This window comes from Crinia signifera, chromosome 2 (assembly GCF_055691185.1).
Source record: "Crinia signifera chromosome 2, ASM5569118v1, whole genome shotgun sequence".
Taxonomy (NCBI): domain Eukaryota; kingdom Metazoa; phylum Chordata; class Amphibia; order Anura; family Myobatrachidae; genus Crinia; species Crinia signifera.
Genome location: NC_139218.1, coordinates 238,136,527 through 238,158,884, shown reverse-complemented (window position 1 = coordinate 238,158,884; position 22,358 = coordinate 238,136,527). Strand labels below are relative to the sequence as shown.

The window sequence follows — 22,358 nt, the reverse complement described above, 5'->3', positions numbered from 1 at the left end:
TTGTTCCTATGATAATTTGGCTAAATTGAGCCATTTCACATTGTTTCCTATGGAAAATCGTGGTCATCGCGGGTAAATTGAGGCATTTAACATTGTTCTCTATGGGGAACTCGCGGGCATCGCGTCTGGCCCATCGCACCCGATTTTTTAGCGGCCGTGATGCCCGCGATGGCCCCCATTTTACCACCGATGACCGCGATTAAGATCGTTGTGGCCGTGCTAGGAAACAAGTACCGAAAAAACTGCTAAAGAAAACTAATAGGAGCTTAGTATTACTGGCTAATAATAATTGACACCCAATATACACATTTATTAAAATAAAGGCAAGTTATATAGTCTCATTGACAGGCAAAATAAACTATATTTAATAAACAGTATTTTCTCAAAATCGAAAAAAAAAAATTTATGGTGTGGATTAATCTAAATTGAGCTTGGTACCAGTTTCAAGTCTTCTAAATGTGTTCACTTTCATAAAAAAGATTTCAATGTATTATAATTAACATTTGTTTCCTTTGGCATGAAGATACAGGGCCTTATGTAATATCCTGTGAGACGCACGCACAGACGCAATTCTAGTGAGAGTTTGCCTGTGTTTTTAAAGCAAGAATAATTTAAAAGGCCAAGGCAACCTAGGTCTTTTAAATGACTGCCACAATAAAAATATGGACACAGCATTCAGTCAACTAGTTACAAAAATGTTAGTCAAGTTAATTTAAAAACAGTTTCAAGACACAAATTTGTGGATATTATCCTTATTCAGTATAAAAAAAAAAAAAAAAAAAAAAAAAAACATTAAAATGTCCTTATTACAGCTCTAATATTTCCCTAACTGTAGTTAAAATAAAGGGAGAGAAAAAAAGGAAGAACCCAAACAACAAAAGACACATTGCGCCAGAGTAGATCTAGTAGTTTCATAAGAAATGCAATTGTAAACTAACAACCAGATATGTCCTTTGTTTTATTTTTCCGTTGAAAACGCGTATCTACAGGATCAAAGCCCCTCTCTGTGGAACCAAACAGAGCCCACTTTGGGGTTTTGGCCATGTAGTCCAAAGCTGTGAATGTCTTGTTCCCGCCACTCTTCTCATATGTCTGTATCAGTTCTTGGAATCTGTCATAATCAATCCAGGTCCACCATTCTCCATCAATCTTGAACTGGAAAAAAAATAATCAAATAAATAATTTTAGAAAGAAATTACATTACATAGTATTATATTTTGAATAGAATAACAATGAAGAGTACCAAATGCTTAAAATGTTTGGCTGGCAAAATAGCATTAGCTAGCATTACTAAAACAAAAATACTTAAGCCCTGTACATACGAGCCAACCGGCTCTATGAATGAACGATACACACTGAACGATATATGTAAACAATATCGTCAGGGATGTCACCTGGCCCCTGCTGACAGCACACTTTGTTGACTATATAGTCAACATTGGGCATGCTGCACAGACAACGGGGGTGGTTGTTAATGATGTACGAGCGCGCACATAGTTAACGATATTGAGCATTCACACAAAGCAAATTTTTAAAACGTATTGCTCAGAAAGCCAAAATGAGCAATGTCTTTTAAAAAGTTGTCTAGTGTGTATGGGGCTTTAAACAAATGCACTACACAACTTAAAATATCATGAAGACCAAATAGCAGGAATGCGGTATATTTTATCTGGGTAGCAGATAAAAAGGTATTTCCGGACGGCCGGGACCCTGGCCTATTTTTGCCCCCCTCGCCAGTTTATAGACAAGTGGGATTCAATGTCCCACCTGCTGATTGGCAAAACGGGGCGTGTCTGAAAAACGTCAGTGAATTGTTGAGATCTGGTTGTGATCTCGACAATACAAGGCCGTTTTCGGCAAAAAGGGCACAACTGCTTTTAAAGTCGGGTCCATTCTGACGAGCTGCCTCTTCAATGTGGTCAGAAAGGACTGCATTGAAAAGGCACCCACAGCTATTTCCCCTGATGGAAATAGCAGCAGAGATTGAATACACCCCAAAGCCTTTACAGGGACAGTTCTGCCAACACAATGGGTATTTTTCCATTCAATTAAAGAAATCTGCAAACTTAAACCAAGGAAACAAACCAATCAAACCAGGTTGTGTTTAACAAGGATCAGTTAATACAATTAATTAATAATTAGTATACCTGCAGATATAGATTATATATATATATATATATATAGATATAAAGATATATATATATATATATATATATATATATAGATATAAAGATATATAGATATAAAGATATATATATATATATATATATATATATATCTCTATATAAATATCTAGATAAATATCTAGATATAGATAGATATTCTATAGAAACTCCCCAAGGGGGAAAACAGCACTCACCAGATTTTTTGGATAAGGTCACCAAGGTAAAGTCATTAGGTTTATTCAAATGAGTAGCCTGCCGACGTTTCGGTCCCTCAGGACCATTCTCAAGGCAGCAATACAAACAGCGTAGCAGAGTGTCTAACAGGTCCCTGTTACCTGTTAGACACTCTGCTACGCTGTTTGTATTGCTGCTGCCTTGAGAATGGTCCTGAGGGACCGAAACGTCAGCCCCACAGGAGTTGAATGTACACTTCTTCCTAATCGTATATTTAAACTACACATACGTGGAAGAGACCCCTGTTTTTGAGCAGTTTTATATATTTTGCTATATATAGCTTTAGAAAGGTGACACTGTTACAATGCTTTAAATACAATGTCCAGTCACTGTCTTGCTGTTGACTTACAGCATGGACGGTCAACAGTATAATATTAGACAAAACATACAGTATGGACCACAATTGAATTATTCCAAAACTGTTGCAATGGTGTGGACATTATAGAAGGCAGATAACATTTGAATTAGTAAAGTGAGTGGTTTTGAATAAATGACAGGGGCTACGTAAATTACCTAAACCTCTCCCAATATCCCTCCCTGCTTGCACCCTAACCCCCATACTCTGCCGCCTAAACCTAACCCCCCTTCCAAGTACATAAACCTAACCCTCCCTCCCTGCAGTCTAACCCTACCCCCCCCCCCCCCCCTGCAACCTAACTCGAAGTTCCCCTCTAGTGTCTAAACTTAAACCACACACACACACTTCCCCGGCCTGACCATATCCTTCCAAACATACTATTTGGGATGCCAGCTGTTGGGATTCTGGTGTCGGCATTCTAACATGGAAGTTCGGGCACTGGTGTTCTGATGGCAGCCAGGATTCCATCCACTGGCATCCCGACTGCCAGTAATATAACTGTATCCCACTCAAAAATGTGGGGTACTCTCTCTGCACATGTTATATCCGCACCCCCCTCCCCCCCCCAATGCAACATGGTTTTGCACATTTGAGACAGATTTTGTTTGCATTTGTGCAACAAACGAACATTGGATCCCTGAATACCTCCATGGCTGCACAGAATAGCAATGCTAGCACCATGTTTTATGTGTATGAGATCACATGCTTAGATGCCCAGTAGTCAGTCAAACAGGCCTGCATTTTTGGAGAAACTTGCAACTACTGTACCTCCCAAAAATAGCTTCTCCCTGTCAATACTACTGATTCCTAACTGCAAGCGGCATTGCTAAGGTATCTTGCGGCATGCAAACAATGACCACTACATGCGCAGTCTACTGCAGGTTGTGACTAAAAAGCCTTTTTGAGTAAAAAAAAAACCAAAGCAAAACAGCCAACACTAACAGTCTCACACAATCTGGTGTGACCAGAGGACACATACTGTATGTACTGGAAGATACATATGTCCATGACTAAGTAATCAAGCATACAGTTAGGGGCATACATCTGCATACAACAATGTTGAGCAATTACAGAGAACTCTGCCGTACCCTATGATTATTCACTTGTTGTAGTGGCAACTAAAATAAATAAATGAAGGGCAGTGCACAGCTTATAAAATGTCATAGAATAGTCTATTTAACAGGGGCATCCTAGTTTTTGTACAGGCTATAGTAACTATCCCAGTAGAAAAAAAAAAAAAAAACATTCCAAGAAAGGGCTCTCCAAAAATGATCTCATCCAAACTGGTTGTTCAAATAGTGAATGGAAAACATCAAGTTTGAGTTTTGTATACAGAAAAAACAAATACTAAATACAAGTAGAAAAACAAGTTGTCCATGAGCTGTACATCTGATATTCGAGCCTGAACTGAATGCTAAATTTCATTTACAAAAATTGTATTTATAAAAGTAAATGTGTTTTAGCACCTGAAAGGCATAATAGATTGTCCTGAATTTATCAACATTTATTAAATATATCCATGAGCATTTCCTATAGGGGTGGAAATTTAGCTGCAAAATCTTGAAAAAACACAGACCTATCGCTACCAATCCAATAAATTTGAATATGTGGGAAAAACACATGAGGCCAAATTCTTCCTGTTAGCCCTGGCAGTGAAATACAAAAGAGGAAAGCAGTGTGCTTTTGCAAAGCATACCACATCCATTTCAGAACTAATCTCTCACTAACATTAGATTAAAGATCACATTTTTGCACAATGCTGGGGTAATTACCGCTCTGATAATATTGTATACAAAAGATTTTGCGTTCCTTTAGAAACTCAAAATTGTTGTAAAATAATGATTAGGATGCTGATAAAATTCAGAATTAACACAAGACGGCCATTGAAGCCAAGGGGATGATAGAGTGCTTACTTAGCTACAACAGAAATAGCTAAAGCCTGTAATAGCAGGCATTGATACCAGCTTCCCAAACTGTACAAAGGTTGCCAACATTTTGGCTGTTCCCATTATTATTGTGAGATGTGTGCCAGAAATAATGGAACAGAATATCATCAGGAGAGTGACTGTGACATTCACATTGAGAAGGTGAAATTCCTTTACTGGAAACCGGATATTTACCCTTAATGCTCCGGACCATTAGTCAGAAAGTCAAAAGTCCCTCTCTAGTATAGCATGTAAGGAAGGTGTACAATGAACAAAACTCAGTTGCCATAGCATATTATATATGACATTGCATGAAATAAGATCCAATTACAAATGTCTGCTCATGGTAGCCGCAGCGAGGGCGTGCAATTTATCTACAAAATGCCACCTGGAAGATGTGTAAGAAAAAAAGTGAGGAGACTTTCCTGGACCCCCAAAAAGGGACGACCTTGTTAGCAGAATCACATAAAAGGCTGGTAAGGAGCATAAGGAACGTTCTGGATGCTATTCAAAAAATAAAAAGGGTCAAATGAATGATTTGAGCTTAATAAAGCAACTGAATTTATTACAAATGAATTCAACTAAAAACTGAGTACAAACTTTAATTGCAAATGGCGTGCACGCCCAAAGGTTTTTGTAAGCACACAGCTTGCAGGACCCAATCCCCACCTACAGTATTTGGATAGACCCCTTAGTGTATATACATTACATATATGAGGTGATTCTAATTGCTTCTGCCCCCTCGTGCATTCGTACTAGGGGCCACTGTTTTTGTAATGCGCTTGCGCAAAATGGTTTATGCGCATGTGCAGAGTTTTTTAGCAAACGGCTTTGCCCGCTAAAGCTGGCCCCTTCCCATGTGATTGTGGGCGGGACGAGGTGTGTCGGGGTAGTGCGGCGGCTGATGTCACAGGACGTCAGCCGCCCGCCCTGTCTACATCCTGCTGCCCACAAATATAAGTCAGTCTTCACGGACGAAATTTGCAAAAGGCAGGAGAAATATTTGATGTTCGACAACCATCGAATGATTTCTCCAGCTGCAGGCACATCCGAGGGGAAATGGCGACGAGGGGGGGGGGGTGTTTGGTTGCATACAGGTTGTAAGCAGCAATTGGGGTATTCAAAATACAAATGCTTCCGGCATGGAAATCTATGATGTGCTAGTTTTTAAAATTCAATGTATGTGTTCATTTTTTTTTTCTTCATCATTTGCTAGTTGGGATACCTGGCATTGCCCGGGTTCAATACTCAACTCTGAAGTACAACTGTTGCCTTTATTTATGTAATTTTTTACATTATACTCGCCTAGAACATCTGAAATTAAGGAACCATAAAATCAGTGAGACATGGTTGAGGTCAGGATGCCTCAGACCATCCAATGGAAAACAATGATTGGGAAGAAAACAGCTGCACTATCATCAGGAACTGGGCAACTGCAATAAGTGCAGCACTTCTCTATCTGGAGACCCTCCTGATGCCCATTGTGCCCAGTATTCCCACATACTGCAACACACAGTGGGAGTAAGGTTTGCACCATCTGCCTCTCTGATACGGATATTGGAATGGCTGGATCATCCTGCCACCATGCCTTCCATGTTTCTTGCCTGACACAATGGCTACAGACTAAAGGAGCCCACACACGCACCGATCCCGGCGTGCGCTGTGGGATTAACTAGCACACATAGCATCGCATCGTATGCCTTGTGCATGCAATGCGATGCTATACTATAAAAAGCTAGTACAAAAAGTATGTGCAGCACATACTTTTTGTACTGTGCGATGAGGTGCCGTGGGAGCGCTCACCTCATCGCATAGCATCGCACCGCCGGCATCGGTGCGTGTGTGGGCTCCATAACAGTGTTTGCCCTGTGTGCCACAGAAGGTGCTATGACCTGGAAAATTAAACTCTTTTGAAGGGCAGGGAACAGAAGTAGATGACACAATCTTAAGACCTAAAGCAGTGCGCCTTTTCCTTTTTACTTAGGGGAAGTAATTATTTCTACACATTTATGTTGTATCTTTCTTTTGTATTTCCATTATTTCAATACAGATGGATCCATGGAGAGACGTGATGAAAACCTCTAGCTGCCTATAGGCAGACCTGACCGCAGGGCAATTTTGTTTTCAAAATGGGCAAAACCTTGTGCACTGCAGGTGGGACAGATGTAATATGGTCAGAGAGCAGGTTAGATTTGTGTGAGTTATTTTGTTTCTGTGCAGGGTAAACACCTCATCCAAACTTAATTCTCGGTGTACATGTTACATTTGCCCCACCTGCAGTGTACATGGTTTTGCCCATATTGAGAACTAATTTACCCTGTATTAGGCCCTATGTCTGAAGTTGACTGAAATGAGCACACACCACTACGCCAGTCAAGATCGCCCATGGGGCCTTAGATGGAGGAGTCGGTCATGCAGCAGAGCTATGGGTCTGTAGAATTTATTTATTAATTTACAGTTTCTTATATAGCGCAGCAGATTCCGTTGCGCTTTACAATAGTATAAAACTGGGTAGCAACAGACAGACTTGGGGCGGTATTCAATGTGAATACCTGCGAGGTGCAGCGAATCCTTTTTAGGATTCGCTGGACATTCGCCACGTTCCGGAGCCGGCGGGCTCCGGTATTCAACGTGTCAGGGGCTCGCTGCCCCTGACAGGCGAATATGAGCTCCTGCAGCGAATGCCGCAGGGAGCCTGAGGAGGGTGCCAGGCAGAGAGATGGAAGTCTCTCTGCCTGCCCCTGAACGTTTGTGGGGGGCAGGTGGGCTCCCCGGGTGCCAGGCAGCACAGGCTGCCCCCGGGGGTGCCAGCAGGGGGCCGCGTATATTCACTATACCCGATCGTAACATCGGGTGCAGTGAATATATGAATATGTAATGAGCGGCTCGGCTCCGGCGCCCCCTGCTGGCTGCTGTGTAAAAAAAAAAATTTTTTTTTTTTAAATAAATATATATTCATGTGCTTACAGCACATGAATAAAAATAGCATGCCCCTCCTCAGAATAAAATTCCTGATTTTTTGACACCAAATGTAAAAAACAAAACACTTTATTTTAAAAGTTCACATTCCACTTCACCATAAAAAGATAGCGATTGCTACTCGGTGAATCATGGCGAAAAAAAACCTTCAAATGTATTCGCCATGTGGTCATTGAATAGGGTGATTCACCGTTTTTGTCAAAAAATCGCCAAACAGCACAAATTCGCCATAAAAACATGGTGAATCAGGCTCATTGAATACCGCCCTTGGAGGTTAGAGGGCCCTGCTGCAAGCTTACTGTAGGGATATGAGGGAAACACAAGGACAGGCACCAGTAATAGCATAGCAGTCCCACCAAGTTACAAGTCCAGAAGGGACGCTATATAATACATATACGTGCCTCAGAGGGTTATGTATTATAGAACTTGAATATGATAGGCTTGCCTGAAGAGGTGAGTTTTCAGGGAACGCTTGAAAGTTTGGAGGCTAGTGGAGAGTCTTATTGTGCGTGGAAGGGCATTCCATAGGGTGGGAGCAGCTCTATGAAAGTCCTGTAACAGTGAGTGGGAGCTAGTGATCCGTGCAGAAGAGAGACGCAGATCTTGTGCAGAGTGGAGAGAGCAAGTTGGGAGATATTTTGTGAGAAGTAGAGAGATATAAGCTGGTACAGTATGGTTAATAGCTTTATATGTGAGTAGAAGTGTTTTATATTGAATATGGTAAGATGCAGGTTACCAATGGAGGGACTGGCAGAGCGGATCAGCAGACAGTGAGTGTCTTGCAAAATCCAAAACACAGGTGAAGAGCAAACCTCTCCGCCCAATCAGAAAGCATGTGCCATGTCTGTCACAAATGTCATTCACTTTTCTGTCTGCGATGCATTGGTGTATCCTCATTGCCCACAAGGCACCAAAAGACATGAGCGTGAAAGGGATACCTGTGACTTAAACATGTGTAGACCCTTTGTGGCTGTGGTCCCAGAGTCTCCAGAAGCAGCATCGGCTGCCTGTTCTTGTGACCTTCCCAAATAGAACACAGATATAGTGCATCATACACCATTAACATTTCATATTAATATGCAGCTGCTGCACTCAGACCAGGCAGCATTTAGAGCTTCTACAAAAGAGAAGCAGCTCATTAACAGCAGCACACACATAAGGGTATCTTATAGAGTAGTTGACCCCTCTCCACAGACCAACCAACCTACTTACAATCTCAGTGGGCTGCTAGCATCAGCCCAGCACTCCCTCTTCCTGCTGCTCACCTGACCAGTCGGCTGAAATGCAGGAACCATGAAGGCGCTGTGTGTACTAAGAAATAGAATGGGGTGATATGATAGGACGGCCAGACAATCGGGATGCTGATGGACAGCATACCGACATCTGTATCCTGACCGCCGGTACTCCGACAGGGGGCAAGTGCATAGAAGCAGCTAATGGGCTCAAAATCCTGGGTTACATTTGCTAGTTTATGCAAAGTGGTATAAACCATTTGCATAAACTCTCAGATGGGCGACTGGCAGTAGATGCTGCTATAGGATGTACACTTGATTACAGGCTTTCAGAGCTGAAAGGAGCAACAGCATTTTCTTATTACTAAACAGGTTAGGAAACTCCATGCATAATGAAGCAGCACAGAAACAAAGTTAAGGAGAAAAGGGAGACTCTGAAATATGTATATAAATAACCACAAAGTTTTACTATATAGCAGCAAAATAGTAAATACCAGATCACGGTCAATGATAAACAAAATAAGAACTTGAATGCTAAATGGTACAAAATCAATAAATGAATCATGAAGGTTAGATAGGCAAAAACTGGTGTTCAAACAATGAAAAGTCCACTGTGGTAGAATTATTTCCTTTAAAAAAGTACCTACCTTTTTGTGAGCAATCAGTATACAGTTTGAATGTTCATGCTCACATGCTACTTCATAATCGGGCAGCAGGTCTGTTAATTCTTGCACAAAGTTAATGACTTCTTCATGCCAAGGAACATTTGCCATGGTTAGGTTGCTGGCAGAACTCTCTCCACAGTAGGTAACACCCTGAGTAACACACACAAAACAAATGGTTTGTTGGTTTTTAAGCAATAATGAAAGAATTATACTGCAATATTTGCATTATGTGTACACATGGCTACCAGTCAAACTTTTACTAGTATTCAATGCTTCCGATTCACTATTTTTTTCGGCGTATCAGGCGGTTATGTTGGGGTACCATAATAAAATTTTATGTGAGAAGTCAGCCATCAAGATTGGCCATTGCCCAGACAAAAAAGTAACTCTGGAGGGAAAAAATTCTAATAGGGGATTTCTGAATTTGTTCACCGCAAAGTAGTTATGTTATCCTCTACAGCAGGCATGTCCAATGTTGGCCCTCCAGATGTTGTGAAACTACACATCCCAGCAAGCTTTGCAATAGTTTTAGCATTCTCTAATATCAAAACTGTGGCAAAGCATGCTGGGATGTGTAGTTTCACAACATCTGGAGGGCCAACGTTGGACATGCCTGCTCTAAAGCTAAACATAAGTGTTCACTAGTTGGTAAGATAGGGTATTGGGATTATTTTTGCTTTGATAACTAAATCTTGCTTCTTATTTAATAACCAAGGTTCAGATGTTTATTACAGAAGCTATTATGTGGTAATGTTATTCGAATTACTTTAAATAGCATTAAATAGATTTTAAGGCACATTAAGCGTATAGAATTACCATTATTACGGTTGATAAGCATTGTTCCATTTATGTACTACTGTATATTTAATATTAAATCTGGAAGGTCAGGCATGATTGTTTGCTTCCACTTCAATTAGTTTTCCAACAGATTTAGGAGCACGAGAAATTTCTCTGCACAGACTAAGGTAAGACTGCATGTGCTGGTAAAACACTTTTACTGTTTCACAGTATTTAACCAACGAGATATATAAAACGCTTTGGTGGCTTTTGGTTTGTTAAGTATAGATAAAAACAAGTGTACTGAAAGACAAGTCGTATATACTGTACAGTGCATAAGGACTGTGACATGAGCTCAAAGCACACTAGTTAAAGGGTTTGCTCTATTTTACAGTTACCATGCATAGTAAAAGTTGAAAAGGCCCATTAATACCCCCTTCCCTGTAAAACCTGGTAACTGAACACTGTCCTGTTCAGCTCACAATTTACTTACGTACTGCAGTAAAATAATGTACTGGGTTGGCATTTAGGGCCCCTTATTACCAGTGGCACATATTATTTAGAGAAATGCGGGTGAATCGTAAGTATCCAAATATGCCTAACAAATATGCTGTTTGTATCTAACATTACTTCAGCGAGGTCCTTCGGCTCTGTAGCATCCTCCATGCTGTTGCAGCCAGAAAAAAAAAAAAGCTATTGATATAGGGCCATCTTAACTTATGGACTCAATGGGTATTGACCAAGGACCCCCCTCATTCGGTCGTGGGTTGTGTGCACCCTCAGCTTTTTGGGAGACAATAGACAGAGAATGCTGTCTGGTACTATCCATCAATCAGAGTGCTGACAACCATTCACTGCATGGGAGCAAGTAGAAGGATAGGGCACAGATCCGCAGTAGGGACATGTTTTGATTTTTGCTTACAGTTTTGAATGTGAATGTGTGGAGGGGCCCCAAATAGCCAGATGAACTGGCTATTGAGGTGTCAACACTATACTATAAATGGCATTAAGCAGTTCAGTGTGAAAGAAAGGTAAGATAAGCTTTCTACAGTTTGTTAAATTATGAAAGGAGGATAGAACTCCTTTAAGAGCGTGCTAAAGAGGTAAGTTTACAAAATCAAACTGGTTTTGCAGTGTAAATGATTGCCGCTTTAAAAAACCTGGACATTTCTGACCAAATCTCTCACTTTCTGATTCTCTCATCCGATGAAATGTCACCCCTATGTCTCATTCTTAAAAGTGAGCTCTCCGTGACCGCTGTCTGAAACCTCCCACCAGTGTCCGTGATGTTACAGAGTTCCAGCAAAACACACACACAAAAATCTACACATTCTCCAAACACTTCCGTTACTTCTCATACGTACTCTTAATAATAAACCAATAACTATAATGAAACATTATCCACAACCAAAGATGTATAAATTCGATAGGGAAGAAATAAAACAATATGAACAGACCACATACAATGAAGAAAAAAGTAATCTTAACATTTCCACAGAAGAGTTCTGTGTTCGCCCCGTTTCCCCCGAAACACCCATTTATCTCAGAGAAAGAACGGACCCAAGATCCAACCAACTCTGAGTACTGGCAACTCTGACCATGTCCTAGACAAAACGGGTTATTCAATCCTAGTCGAGCATGTCATTTGCTCAAGCTTTTTAAGTTGTTCGAATGGAAATTTCGTTTTTCAGAGCTCGTCTATTCATTCTGACTTTCTCGATTTTCAAGGTAAGCTTGTCTGATCTGTGGATTCGTTTTGCTCGCTTGTCGAACAATTTTCGAATTGTCGAGCATATTTGGGTGAGATTTCTCAGGATATTTTCACATGCCTATTCAATGTGGATTATTGTTTAGGTGCTCGACTGCTTCAAGGCAGTTTCTTTCCTTTTTTAACTCGCCTCTTTCAGGAGTCGTGATGGGGTACTTTTGATTTACAAATCTGCCCCCATAAGCATGCCCATTCTTAAACCACAAGATATATTTGTTTATGCAACTCTTCTAAGCTCATATTTTTTATTTTTTTAATACTTTCATTCCATGGTTTACTTTACAATAGTGATAGAAATGTTGTGTTATTGCAATGCATACTGTACTTCAGATTTCCAAAGTTTGCTGCTTGAGCATCTATTTCAGTAGCCTTCTATAAGTATGCTTGAGGATTACCTGATATTATGAAACAAAACTTATGAACAGTGTAGATGTTCAATGAGTGGCACATTACTGTACATATGTATCTCTAGAATAGCTTAAATTCCTTTTACCTCTTATACAGTACATTTCAACATTATTGTAATGGGGATATTCTATTTAACTACTTACTGTACAGTTCATATGGCCTTATTGCTTTACATGGTGCTTTTTCTAACTTTATTCTTTCCTTCATGTGTATTTTGTATACAATTTTTTAAGCTATGCATTTATGAGGCAATATGGATGGACCAATCACCTCACTTAGGATCCTTGTATCCAAGGTTCAGGTTATCCCATGATGCTTTGTTTGTTGTTACCATATTTTGTTTACTTTACCCACAATGCATTGGGTTTATAAAGAATCTGTCAAGGCGGTTAGGTGAGATCGGCATGCCTACAGCTCACCTCATTTATCAAATGTCGACAGGAGGAGTCACTAATGATTTACACTTTGAATAGGTGGAAACTCAAATTGTCGAGTTGCATTTTGGCTGTCGAGCAAAAGGAAAAAATGCGAAACTCTACTATTCTGACTATTTCTGATGGGATTGAATACCCCCCAAAATACATAATTAAAGCTAGCCAGCCATAAAATTTAAAAACACAATTAATGTATGCATGGGCTAGGTCTATCATGCAGAGCGCATGTGATCACCAGTGTCAGCGACATAACAAAGAACTGTAGAAAAACCCACTTAGGAAAAGGTACTAAGACAAAAAAAAAAGAAAAAAAGATAAGGAGATTGGGGACAGGAGACACCTAAAGAGAGGAGAGAACTAAAATGCAGACACAGAAGCATAACATAGGGCCAGATGAACTAACCTTCAAAAGTGATAAACTGGAGAGTGATAAACCGCCAGCCAATCAGCTCATACCTGCCATGTCACAGACTATGTTTGAAAAATGTCAGACAGGAGCTGATTGGCTGTTTATCACTATCCATGTTATCACTTTTGAAGCTTAGTGCATCTGGCCCACAGTGAGAGTAACGGTGCATACACACTGTACAATTATTTTGACCAATTTTGTTGAAAGACATTTCCATTGAACCCAGTGTCCTGGATGAAAGATATTGAAGACAGACGAACAATGAATGATGATGCGCATACCCGCCAGTTCATCAAGATTGTTTGTCAACTGTGCATGCAGCTCAATTTGGAATCCTTTCAAAAAGAGCCTATAAACTGTAGCTAGATCTTTCGTCTGTCGTCAGTATCTTTTGTCAACATCTTTCTTCCAGGACACTGGGTTCAATGGAAATGTCTTTCAACAAAATTGGTAAAAAAAATTGTAGTGTGTATGCACCTTAAGAAATGGATGAGAGAGAGAGGTGTAATGACCAGATGATGTCAATGAAAGCCCAGCCATCTGTGGTTGCATTTAATTTTACCACGTGTTAATAATGTCAGACTAGAACAAATAAGCATTGCATTGCAAGGTTTTATGCAGCACATTGAGCACCAATGAATAGGATAAAGCCGAAAAAGACATATCTTGTTATGTCAACATTGATCAGAACGTATCAAAGACCTTGCTGAACCCATGCCATGAAGAGTCCAGGCTGTTTTGGCAGTCAAGATAAGAGATCTTAGCTATTAGATCCCAGGTCCCATCAAGGCTCAATCTAGGATTTCAGACTACTGATCTTTGGGTCTAATACAACTTATCCTTATACATACTATGCCACCACCAGAATCGAAGGGCTTGCATTTACTCAGACTGGAATTCTGAACATTATAATTCAGTACACTGGATGTGCTATATTAGTGAGAACTGTACATATTCTACAGATCTCTATATACTTGATAATTGATTCTTATAAAAAGGAATTATTTGGGGGAATTGTATACAAACACAGAAAATTGGGATGATAAACATCTATAAATTGTACTACAGATCCATTGGTGGGAAAATCTATTTTCATTATGTTATTTATGTTTTATTCAAGAGTTAGCAATACATTTCTTAATGTATCTGGCATCCTGTTCCTGCCTCATTATTGATTTTCTGTGGGATAAACTTTACTTTACTGCCCTAAGTGTAAAACCAACCCAGATAACCTGAGTACACTACTGTATGTGATTCCTGATGTCTGCAAGCAAATATTAAAAGTGTAAATATCATGCAACAAACTTAATGGGAACTGTCCTTATATTTTTACAGAGAAGAATTAAAAAAAGTAATTTGAAAATGAAAAAGCTGTAGCACTTTCTTATATAATTTTTTTATGTTTTATTTATGGATTTGCAAAAATGTGAACATAAATATGTATGTGGCACACTGTGTTAAGCCTAGACAGAGACTTCAGCACAAACTGTGCAAGGTAGCCAACACAATAGCTAGGGGGAAGCTGAACTAATCAGCAATGTAATATACTCTATATGCCATACAAAAATCTTCTGATCTACATACAGCCATGTGGTGGCATGAACCAATGCTCATACATGCAATTTGTACATTCTACTTGTACTAAATATTATTACAACCCCCTGTATGGCTATGTTCCTTGCATGCTTGATTGGTTGGTTTGATAATAATAATAATAGAGACATTGTAAAGGATTACAAATATTGTTGCTGGAATGGCCCATTCCGAGGAAACGCACAGGATAACTTGTCAAAAAATATAAAGCTTAACATAGAAAACGGTCTCATTACATTTATTGTATAAGTCAGATTTTCCTCGTCTTAACTGTATACTCAAACTAAAGCTAGGACTTGTGTATTTCCAGCCACTAGGTGGTGCCCTTCCTTAACTCTATTCTCAAGGCAGTTATTCTGCAAGAAGGCAGGTTACTTCTACTGGACAAAGTATTACTTTAAAGGGCAGTTGCATTCTCAATAGCTTCCCACGCCATGTAAGTTAAAATAACACACTAATATAAAATTAGTAAAAACAAAACCTAACAAAAATTACCTCACACTTTTTATAGTTCGGGAAGTGTAAAAAAAAAACAAAAAACCTTTTACCAGTTATATGGACATACTTGATTAAAGGTAATTAATGCTAAGCACCTTAATAACAAACCACTCAATCAGAGCGAGGGTCATTAAAACCCAATTCCATGATAAATAAAACAAAAACAATATAAAAATAAAAAAACATACTGTACTGGACACCAAACCTTCACAATTGTATCCCTTTAGTTGTGTGGAACAAAACAGATATCAGTGGTGACCCGTTTACACTTTATCATTCAATTGCTATTTTTTTAATTATTTGTAATTTCTAGTGTATGTTATTTTGATCTTCTGATACGGATTCTTTGTAGCGTCATTATGTAGTCTATTAAATGAATAAATTGGCATATATATCATATATATCTGATATTGCCTGCCCTGTACATAAAATTGGAGTATTATTCAGAAGCGGCTCTTACTTCCTGGTGGTAGGGACACTAATGCCACCAGTTTCCAAAGAGGAGACAGCCAGTTAGCCTGGTTCCGACACAAAGGATGTGGCAAGTGCGGGACCTGCACATGAGCAAGGCAAAAGCAGCTTTATGGACTGCATCAGCTGCAGCTCCTAGAAGCTTGGTTGAGGGGCATGAAGGGCAATAAATGGCTTCCTACTGGACAGCACACCCTCTACTTACCGCAGGCTGGTCTGGCAGTTCCGGATTTTGGAAACACCACTTAATGGGAATGCCTGTAGAGTTTGTGACTGAGGTGGATGTCGAATAGGAAATCACTGCAAGTAACATGAACTTAATCAGATTTACTGACAGTGAATAGGTGGCGGATTTTACTAGGGGGCTGCAGTTCATGATTTGCCATTTATTAGTGGTTTAGACAACTCTAGGGATAATTGTTATTTTGAAAAATAATGCTCAAAATGTGCAAGTTAACGGAATTTAGACTGTTACAAATAACAAAAGTTTATACCAAGTGAAGTCTCAATTTATAGTAGTGATGTTAACAGCACCATGCAGCAGATTATAAATGTAATGCATGCTTACAATCTAAAATGTTTCCCAGCTGACCACATAGCAACTTCACAAATTAGCAACTTCACAAATTACTTTCCTGATCAGAAGATAACTGTAAATCACAAGCTTTAAGAATACACAGAAAGAGAACCCATTACCTGGTTGTACATGCATGGGTTTACAAAAACCCATGACCGTAAAGACCGTTTTAATGACCATCAAGTCCACATACAATTATAACATTCAAGCATCATCATGGACCACATCACCAAAAAATTTAATCTAGCACCTTACCTTCACTTCAATGAAGTCCGGTTTGCCAAGACTCACCAGGTCCGAGTAGGCTTTCAGTTCATCCACATTCCAAGCCTTCACAAGAGTCAGCCTGTATACTGTTCTTTGTTGCTATGAAAATAAATTAAAATGAATTAAATTCTAAAAACGACAAACATACATTTCTTAACACTTAGCAGATCAATTACCCATTTTCAAAATGGTCTACCCAATAGTTTCATAATGGTATATTACATATACACACACACACACACACACACACACACACACAAATACATGCCTATAAATAATGCACACTTACCCCCACAACGTGGAAGCTTCAAAACTGGCACTCAAGGCTGAGGAAATTTTTTTTTTATTCCATAGATGCAAAGATAAAATACAGGTAGCAGCAGCTGTCCCAACAGCTGTTTCAACTGGTCTCAGCAATTTTTCTTCTGATCAAACAACTGGTTGAGAGCAGTTGAAACAGTTGCTGCTACTACTACTTGTTACTTGTATTTTATCTTTGCAACTATGAAACAAAAGAAGGTTTTCTTCAGCCTTGAGTCCCGGTTTTAAATCCATCCATGTTGTTGGAGTAAGTGTGCATTGTGTTTAACTTTATTGGCCTGGCACCAGGACAGATTTCAATGGACTACAACCCTGTTACCCCAATTATTATATTTATATCTATTTACAGTTTCGTATATAGTGCAGCAGATTCCATTGCGCTTTACAATAGTAGACAGTGATAAAACAAACTGGGTAACAACAGGCGGACTTGGAGGTAGGAGGGCCTAGGGACATAGGAGGGAAAAACAACGACAGGCACCAGTAATAGCATAGCAGTCCTACCAAGTTGCAAGTCCAGAAGAAAAGCTATATAATACATAAGTGCCTCAGACAGTTATGTGTGTGGAACTTAAATATGATAGGCTTGCCTGAAGAGGTGAGTTTTCAGGGAATACTTCAATGTTTGGAGGCTAGTGGAGAAACTTATTGTGCACAGAAGGGCAATCCTTGGGTAGGAGCAGCCCAATGTCTATATCAGTGGTCAGGGAACTCGGTCCTCATTACCCCACACAGTGCATGTTTTGCAGGTAACCCAGCAGGTGCACAGGTGTACTAATTACTCACAGACACATTTTATAAGGAGTTAATTATTTCACTTGTGATTCTGTGAGGAGACCTGCAAAACATGTACTGCGTGGGGTAATAAGGACCGAGTTCCCTGACCACTGGTCTATATAGTGACAAGGTGTTACATAAACCGGTTAGAAGTCTGGTTCTTTATTCTCAGCAGGTAGACAGCAGTAACATAATCTCTGGACCCCCACAAGTCTATTTCCCAGGCACTAACTGCCATTGGGAACACCAATCTTCTGTCTTGAACACACATAACAGGAAGCACCAGGTGCGGCTAACCAGCCAGTGATTCCTAATTCATCCTAGGAAAACCTGGGTTGGGACTCCCTGGCCCTGCGGCTGTTCTAAATCCTGGACTTGATCTTTCGCATCACCCTCATGTGGAAGTATGCAGTCCCTGCCTCTATATTATATAAGATGCTAGCTGCTTTTTAATCTACACTGTTTTATGCTTTACATTGTACACACCTGTTTGTGCAATTTTTTTAACTAGTCACCATGGTAACATCGTGTTGTGGTTCCAGTGTTGCCCGAATGACTCTTAGTCACCCAGGGCGTCACTTCCACCGGAAATGGCGTCAGATACTGGAGGACAGGAACAGAGACTGGTAGCGAAAACTGGTAAGCAGCTACAGCGTTGCGGAGTTAACACCCCACCGTAGTACGTAATAAAGGACTTTTACTTTACCTAAATAGTCTGGAGTGCCGCCTCTCTGCTTGGTTTATATTCTGGACCTGATTGGTTCTCGGAAAGGCACCTTTGCAAGTATTTCTACATTAATCTAGCCTTGAGTTCAGGACTGTTCTACCATTTTGTGTGTAATAATATACTAATTACACACACGAACATACTTACATATATTATATATACATACACATATACACATTATATTTATTATACACACAAATATGAAATGTTATCATATAACTACACAATATTTAAAAAGGCTGCCTATTACCAGTTACCCTCATGAAAATATTTTTCTGTCCAACAGCATAATCAAAAAACTGTTTTTGCACTGCCACTAAAATGCCTGAAGCAGAATTGTCAAAAATTAGCAATATCAGCTACTCTTAATGACAAATTACTCAAGTTGCTGTCATCGAAGATCAAGTAGCGGTAGTCAGCTGCCTTCTTCACTTACAACATAGAACAAAACACCTAACTTTTCACAAACTGCTGTACAGGTCATTTTGGAACAAAGATGTGTGACCAGTTGTTATTTCTTTCCCACCAAGCAAAAAAAATATATAAAAAAATACATATGATATATTTATATTTTTTCCCAAATCATTAACAAACTGAAGCGCCCACCCCCAAACAAAATCATGGGATAGCACTAAGTAAATTTATTGCCACTATACGGTGACACCTTAGAAATGCCCAGATCTACATCAGTTTTAATCTGAAATCACACAAGTCAGTGGCTAGGCTCCTCATGGCAAGGAATATGAATGATCAAAGTTCGAATGAGGCATGACTGTGGGTGATGGATGGCACATTCCATTTGCGAAGTAGTGTGAACATTCAACACTCCTTGATCTACTATGTCAGCCGTGCACCGGGAATACCTAATGGAGCGCATTACCACTCACCACGGACTGCGCAGTAGCCGGCTATGTGCTTAATGATCAAAAATATCAGCTTCTCAATAGCCTCAGGTTCCCTCTTCGATGGGATATGGGAGCCGTAGACCCACCAGAAGAACCTCAGCATCTCACCTGGGCTTGTGACATTAGTAAATGAACCCTAGAGAACTGAAAACATGTACCGTGGTCTGATGGGTCATAGTTCCAGCTGTTCCCAACATGAACCCTATTAACACCACATGGCCTTAACTGCCTGGAGTTTTTTATATCTGAATGAGGTACCTTGCCTTTATGTTGTATATGCACAACAAAACACATGAAATACACACAAATATATTTTATTTGCGCATGAAACAAAGTTTTAAAAACATGAAACAAATTGTGTACAAATCTCAGACACTGAATTTGAATGCCAAGTAATTATGCAAGTGTTTTGCTGTAATGTGTAATGCTTGCATCAGGGACACTGTACAAATAGAAATAAAACAGTGTCTTGGTTAACTACATGTATAAAGTCGTATTTTTATTCTGATCTAGCATATAGAATAAATTCCTTCATACATCATAATACAGTATGCTGCCTACAGTATGTCAACTGCTGTTGCATGTGGCAGCTATCAAAAATAAAATAATAATAACAATAATTTGCCTAGAGTTCATACAAATGTATTCTGAAAACACACACCCACTATATACAAAAAAACAAATCTTATTCTTGGTCTTTGCCTTTATCAAAGAATGCAGCGTCCCTGCAGTACATTGTGTTCATATGTATTTCATGAGTGCTCCTATTGATTACATTATACAGAACACTAACAAACTTGTTACTACTGCAAGAATTGAACTCAAAGCAGTATAGATCCATTGTACTTTGGATTTCTATTATTACTCAAGTTATACCATTGCAAACAAAACTCTGTTGTAGACTCTCCCATTCCCTGGTCATGTGTATACTACTTCTAGCACACTTCAATGACAAAGGTTAGGTTAAAAAATAAAATAAAAAAAAACACATAAAAATGAACATACATTCATGTGAAAAATTAGAGCAGATTAGCAAACTTTAAAACAAGTATTTAAAGCATAAAATTGACCTGATTGTGAGCTGTAACTGTTTATTATAGTTTACTGTATTACCACTTGTGACTTTGAGCACCCTTTAAAATATTTGAAACCACTGAAAATGCTGTTTAACCCTTTGATGCCAAGTGAATTTGTGAAAATAGGTGTAAATATTGCCAAGCAAACATTTTTATTCATCACAATGCCCAATGTTTACCTTACAGATGTAGAGCTGCTCATCCAGCGCCCGCCAGAACGCCCCCACTGGCGAGCGGACGCTACATCTGACTGGGACACGAGAGCGTCCCACACGCACGCGCATCCCAGTTTACCGTCGGTGGAGGACGGGAACCCTGCCCATCTCCGTTTCAGGGAGATGGGTAGGGTTAGGGTTTAGGGGGGAGCGGGGAGGTGGGGGAACGTGGCGGGGCCCGGCGGCGAGGGGAGCTCCGTTGTAAGGGAACGTCCGCGCGTCCCCTTCCAAAGTATGGCAAGGGCTAGCGCGTGGCGAATCCACCGCCAGCCCCTACATCTGTATGTAGGATATCTTATTATTTTTTTTTTATACAACATTTTTTATTTATTTGAATTTAGAAGATGTTACGCTGGCATTTTTAGCGGATATTTTGCACAGGTCACAGATTTTGGCATGTAACGGGTTAAACACTATTTGTTTGTGCACATTATAATAAAACTTGTAATTTAAATTTTAAATATAGGTTTTAATTATTTTGTATTCTAGTAGTGTAATTTGTTGCAACCACTGTACGCGTTTAATATGCATTCATTTGTTGGAAACGTTTTGTCCTTATCCAAAATCAATGACTGGATTATAATTCTAACTCCTACGCTGAGCTAAAATATAGTAATGGTCACACAGAAAATCAATATTAGAATATAAAACATAGCAGATTTATAGATTGAGAGACAAAGCACAGCACCTACATACATAGGTTTCTTTTTCTCCCTCACTCCTACATGTGATGAAGCTATTTTAGAAGAAAATCCGATTAGCGCACTCTTTAGCTTTTATTGTTTTCGGTTTCGTGTGGTTGAGGAGCTTAAACCTGGTGTGCTTTTATGTTTCTTTTATTGTTAGAAAAACAAGATCATATGTTCCGGTTATATAAATACTGGGTTTGAGGCAGTCACAAAAAAAAGAAAAAAAAAATATATATATATATCTCAGATGGTCGGATGTAAAAGAATTCAACAAATCCAACATGGTTAATGCATTTAGCTGTATTGGAACGATTATAATGGGCAGTCAATGTGTGAGTCACACATTTTTCACAAGTCCCCACTAATATTTCTGAAGCCCTGCTCATAAATAATCACTATGCTGGAGACGTGGGTAGAATGCAGTGAAATATTCCTGACATGGAATATTTGGGCAGCTAATGAATGCCGGCCTCAGTATAAACAGTTTGGGATTTTTTAGCACTACAATTCATTACATTGCATTTGTGCTAGAAAAAAAACAAACACAAATCAAAAACAAAACAAATGTGAATATTAGGTATATGTAATGTAATATTGACTGCATTCACCAAAAATAATATATATATATACACATATATACACACATATATATATATATATATATATATATATATATACACACATACACATACACACATACATACACACACACACTGTATTGGCTCCAACAGTACTGTACAATACAAGCAAATGGGCCGTGTAGTGTCCCGGTCCCCTAGCCGCCTGCAGTTCACGTAGCCGATGCTGAATATTGTAAACACAAAACTCACTCATTCTCATTCTTGGGGAATGGCATTACGGCTCTGTCTGTACATAAACTCATGAGCA

At 39.4% G+C, this 22,358-nt stretch overlaps 1 protein-coding gene across 1 annotated transcript in view; it reads right to left on the bottom strand.

Moving 5' to 3' along the window:
• Positions 1–805: 805 nt before the first annotated feature.
• The window catches only part of LOC146060647 (S-adenosyl-L-methionine-dependent tRNA 4-demethylwyosine synthase TYW1-like), a 173,954-nt gene continuing 152,401 nt past the window's right edge, over positions 806–22,358 (bottom strand). The window contains exons 14-16 of the mRNA XM_083174075.1: positions 16,749–16,859; positions 9,541–9,708; positions 806–1,155 (exon numbers count right to left, since the gene is read on the bottom strand). Of these exons, the coding sequence (XP_083030201.1) occupies positions 934–1,155; positions 9,541–9,708; positions 16,749–16,859 (501 nt within the window). The 3' untranslated portion in view covers positions 806–933. The remainder of the gene's footprint in view (positions 1,156–9,540; positions 9,709–16,748; positions 16,860–22,358) is intronic.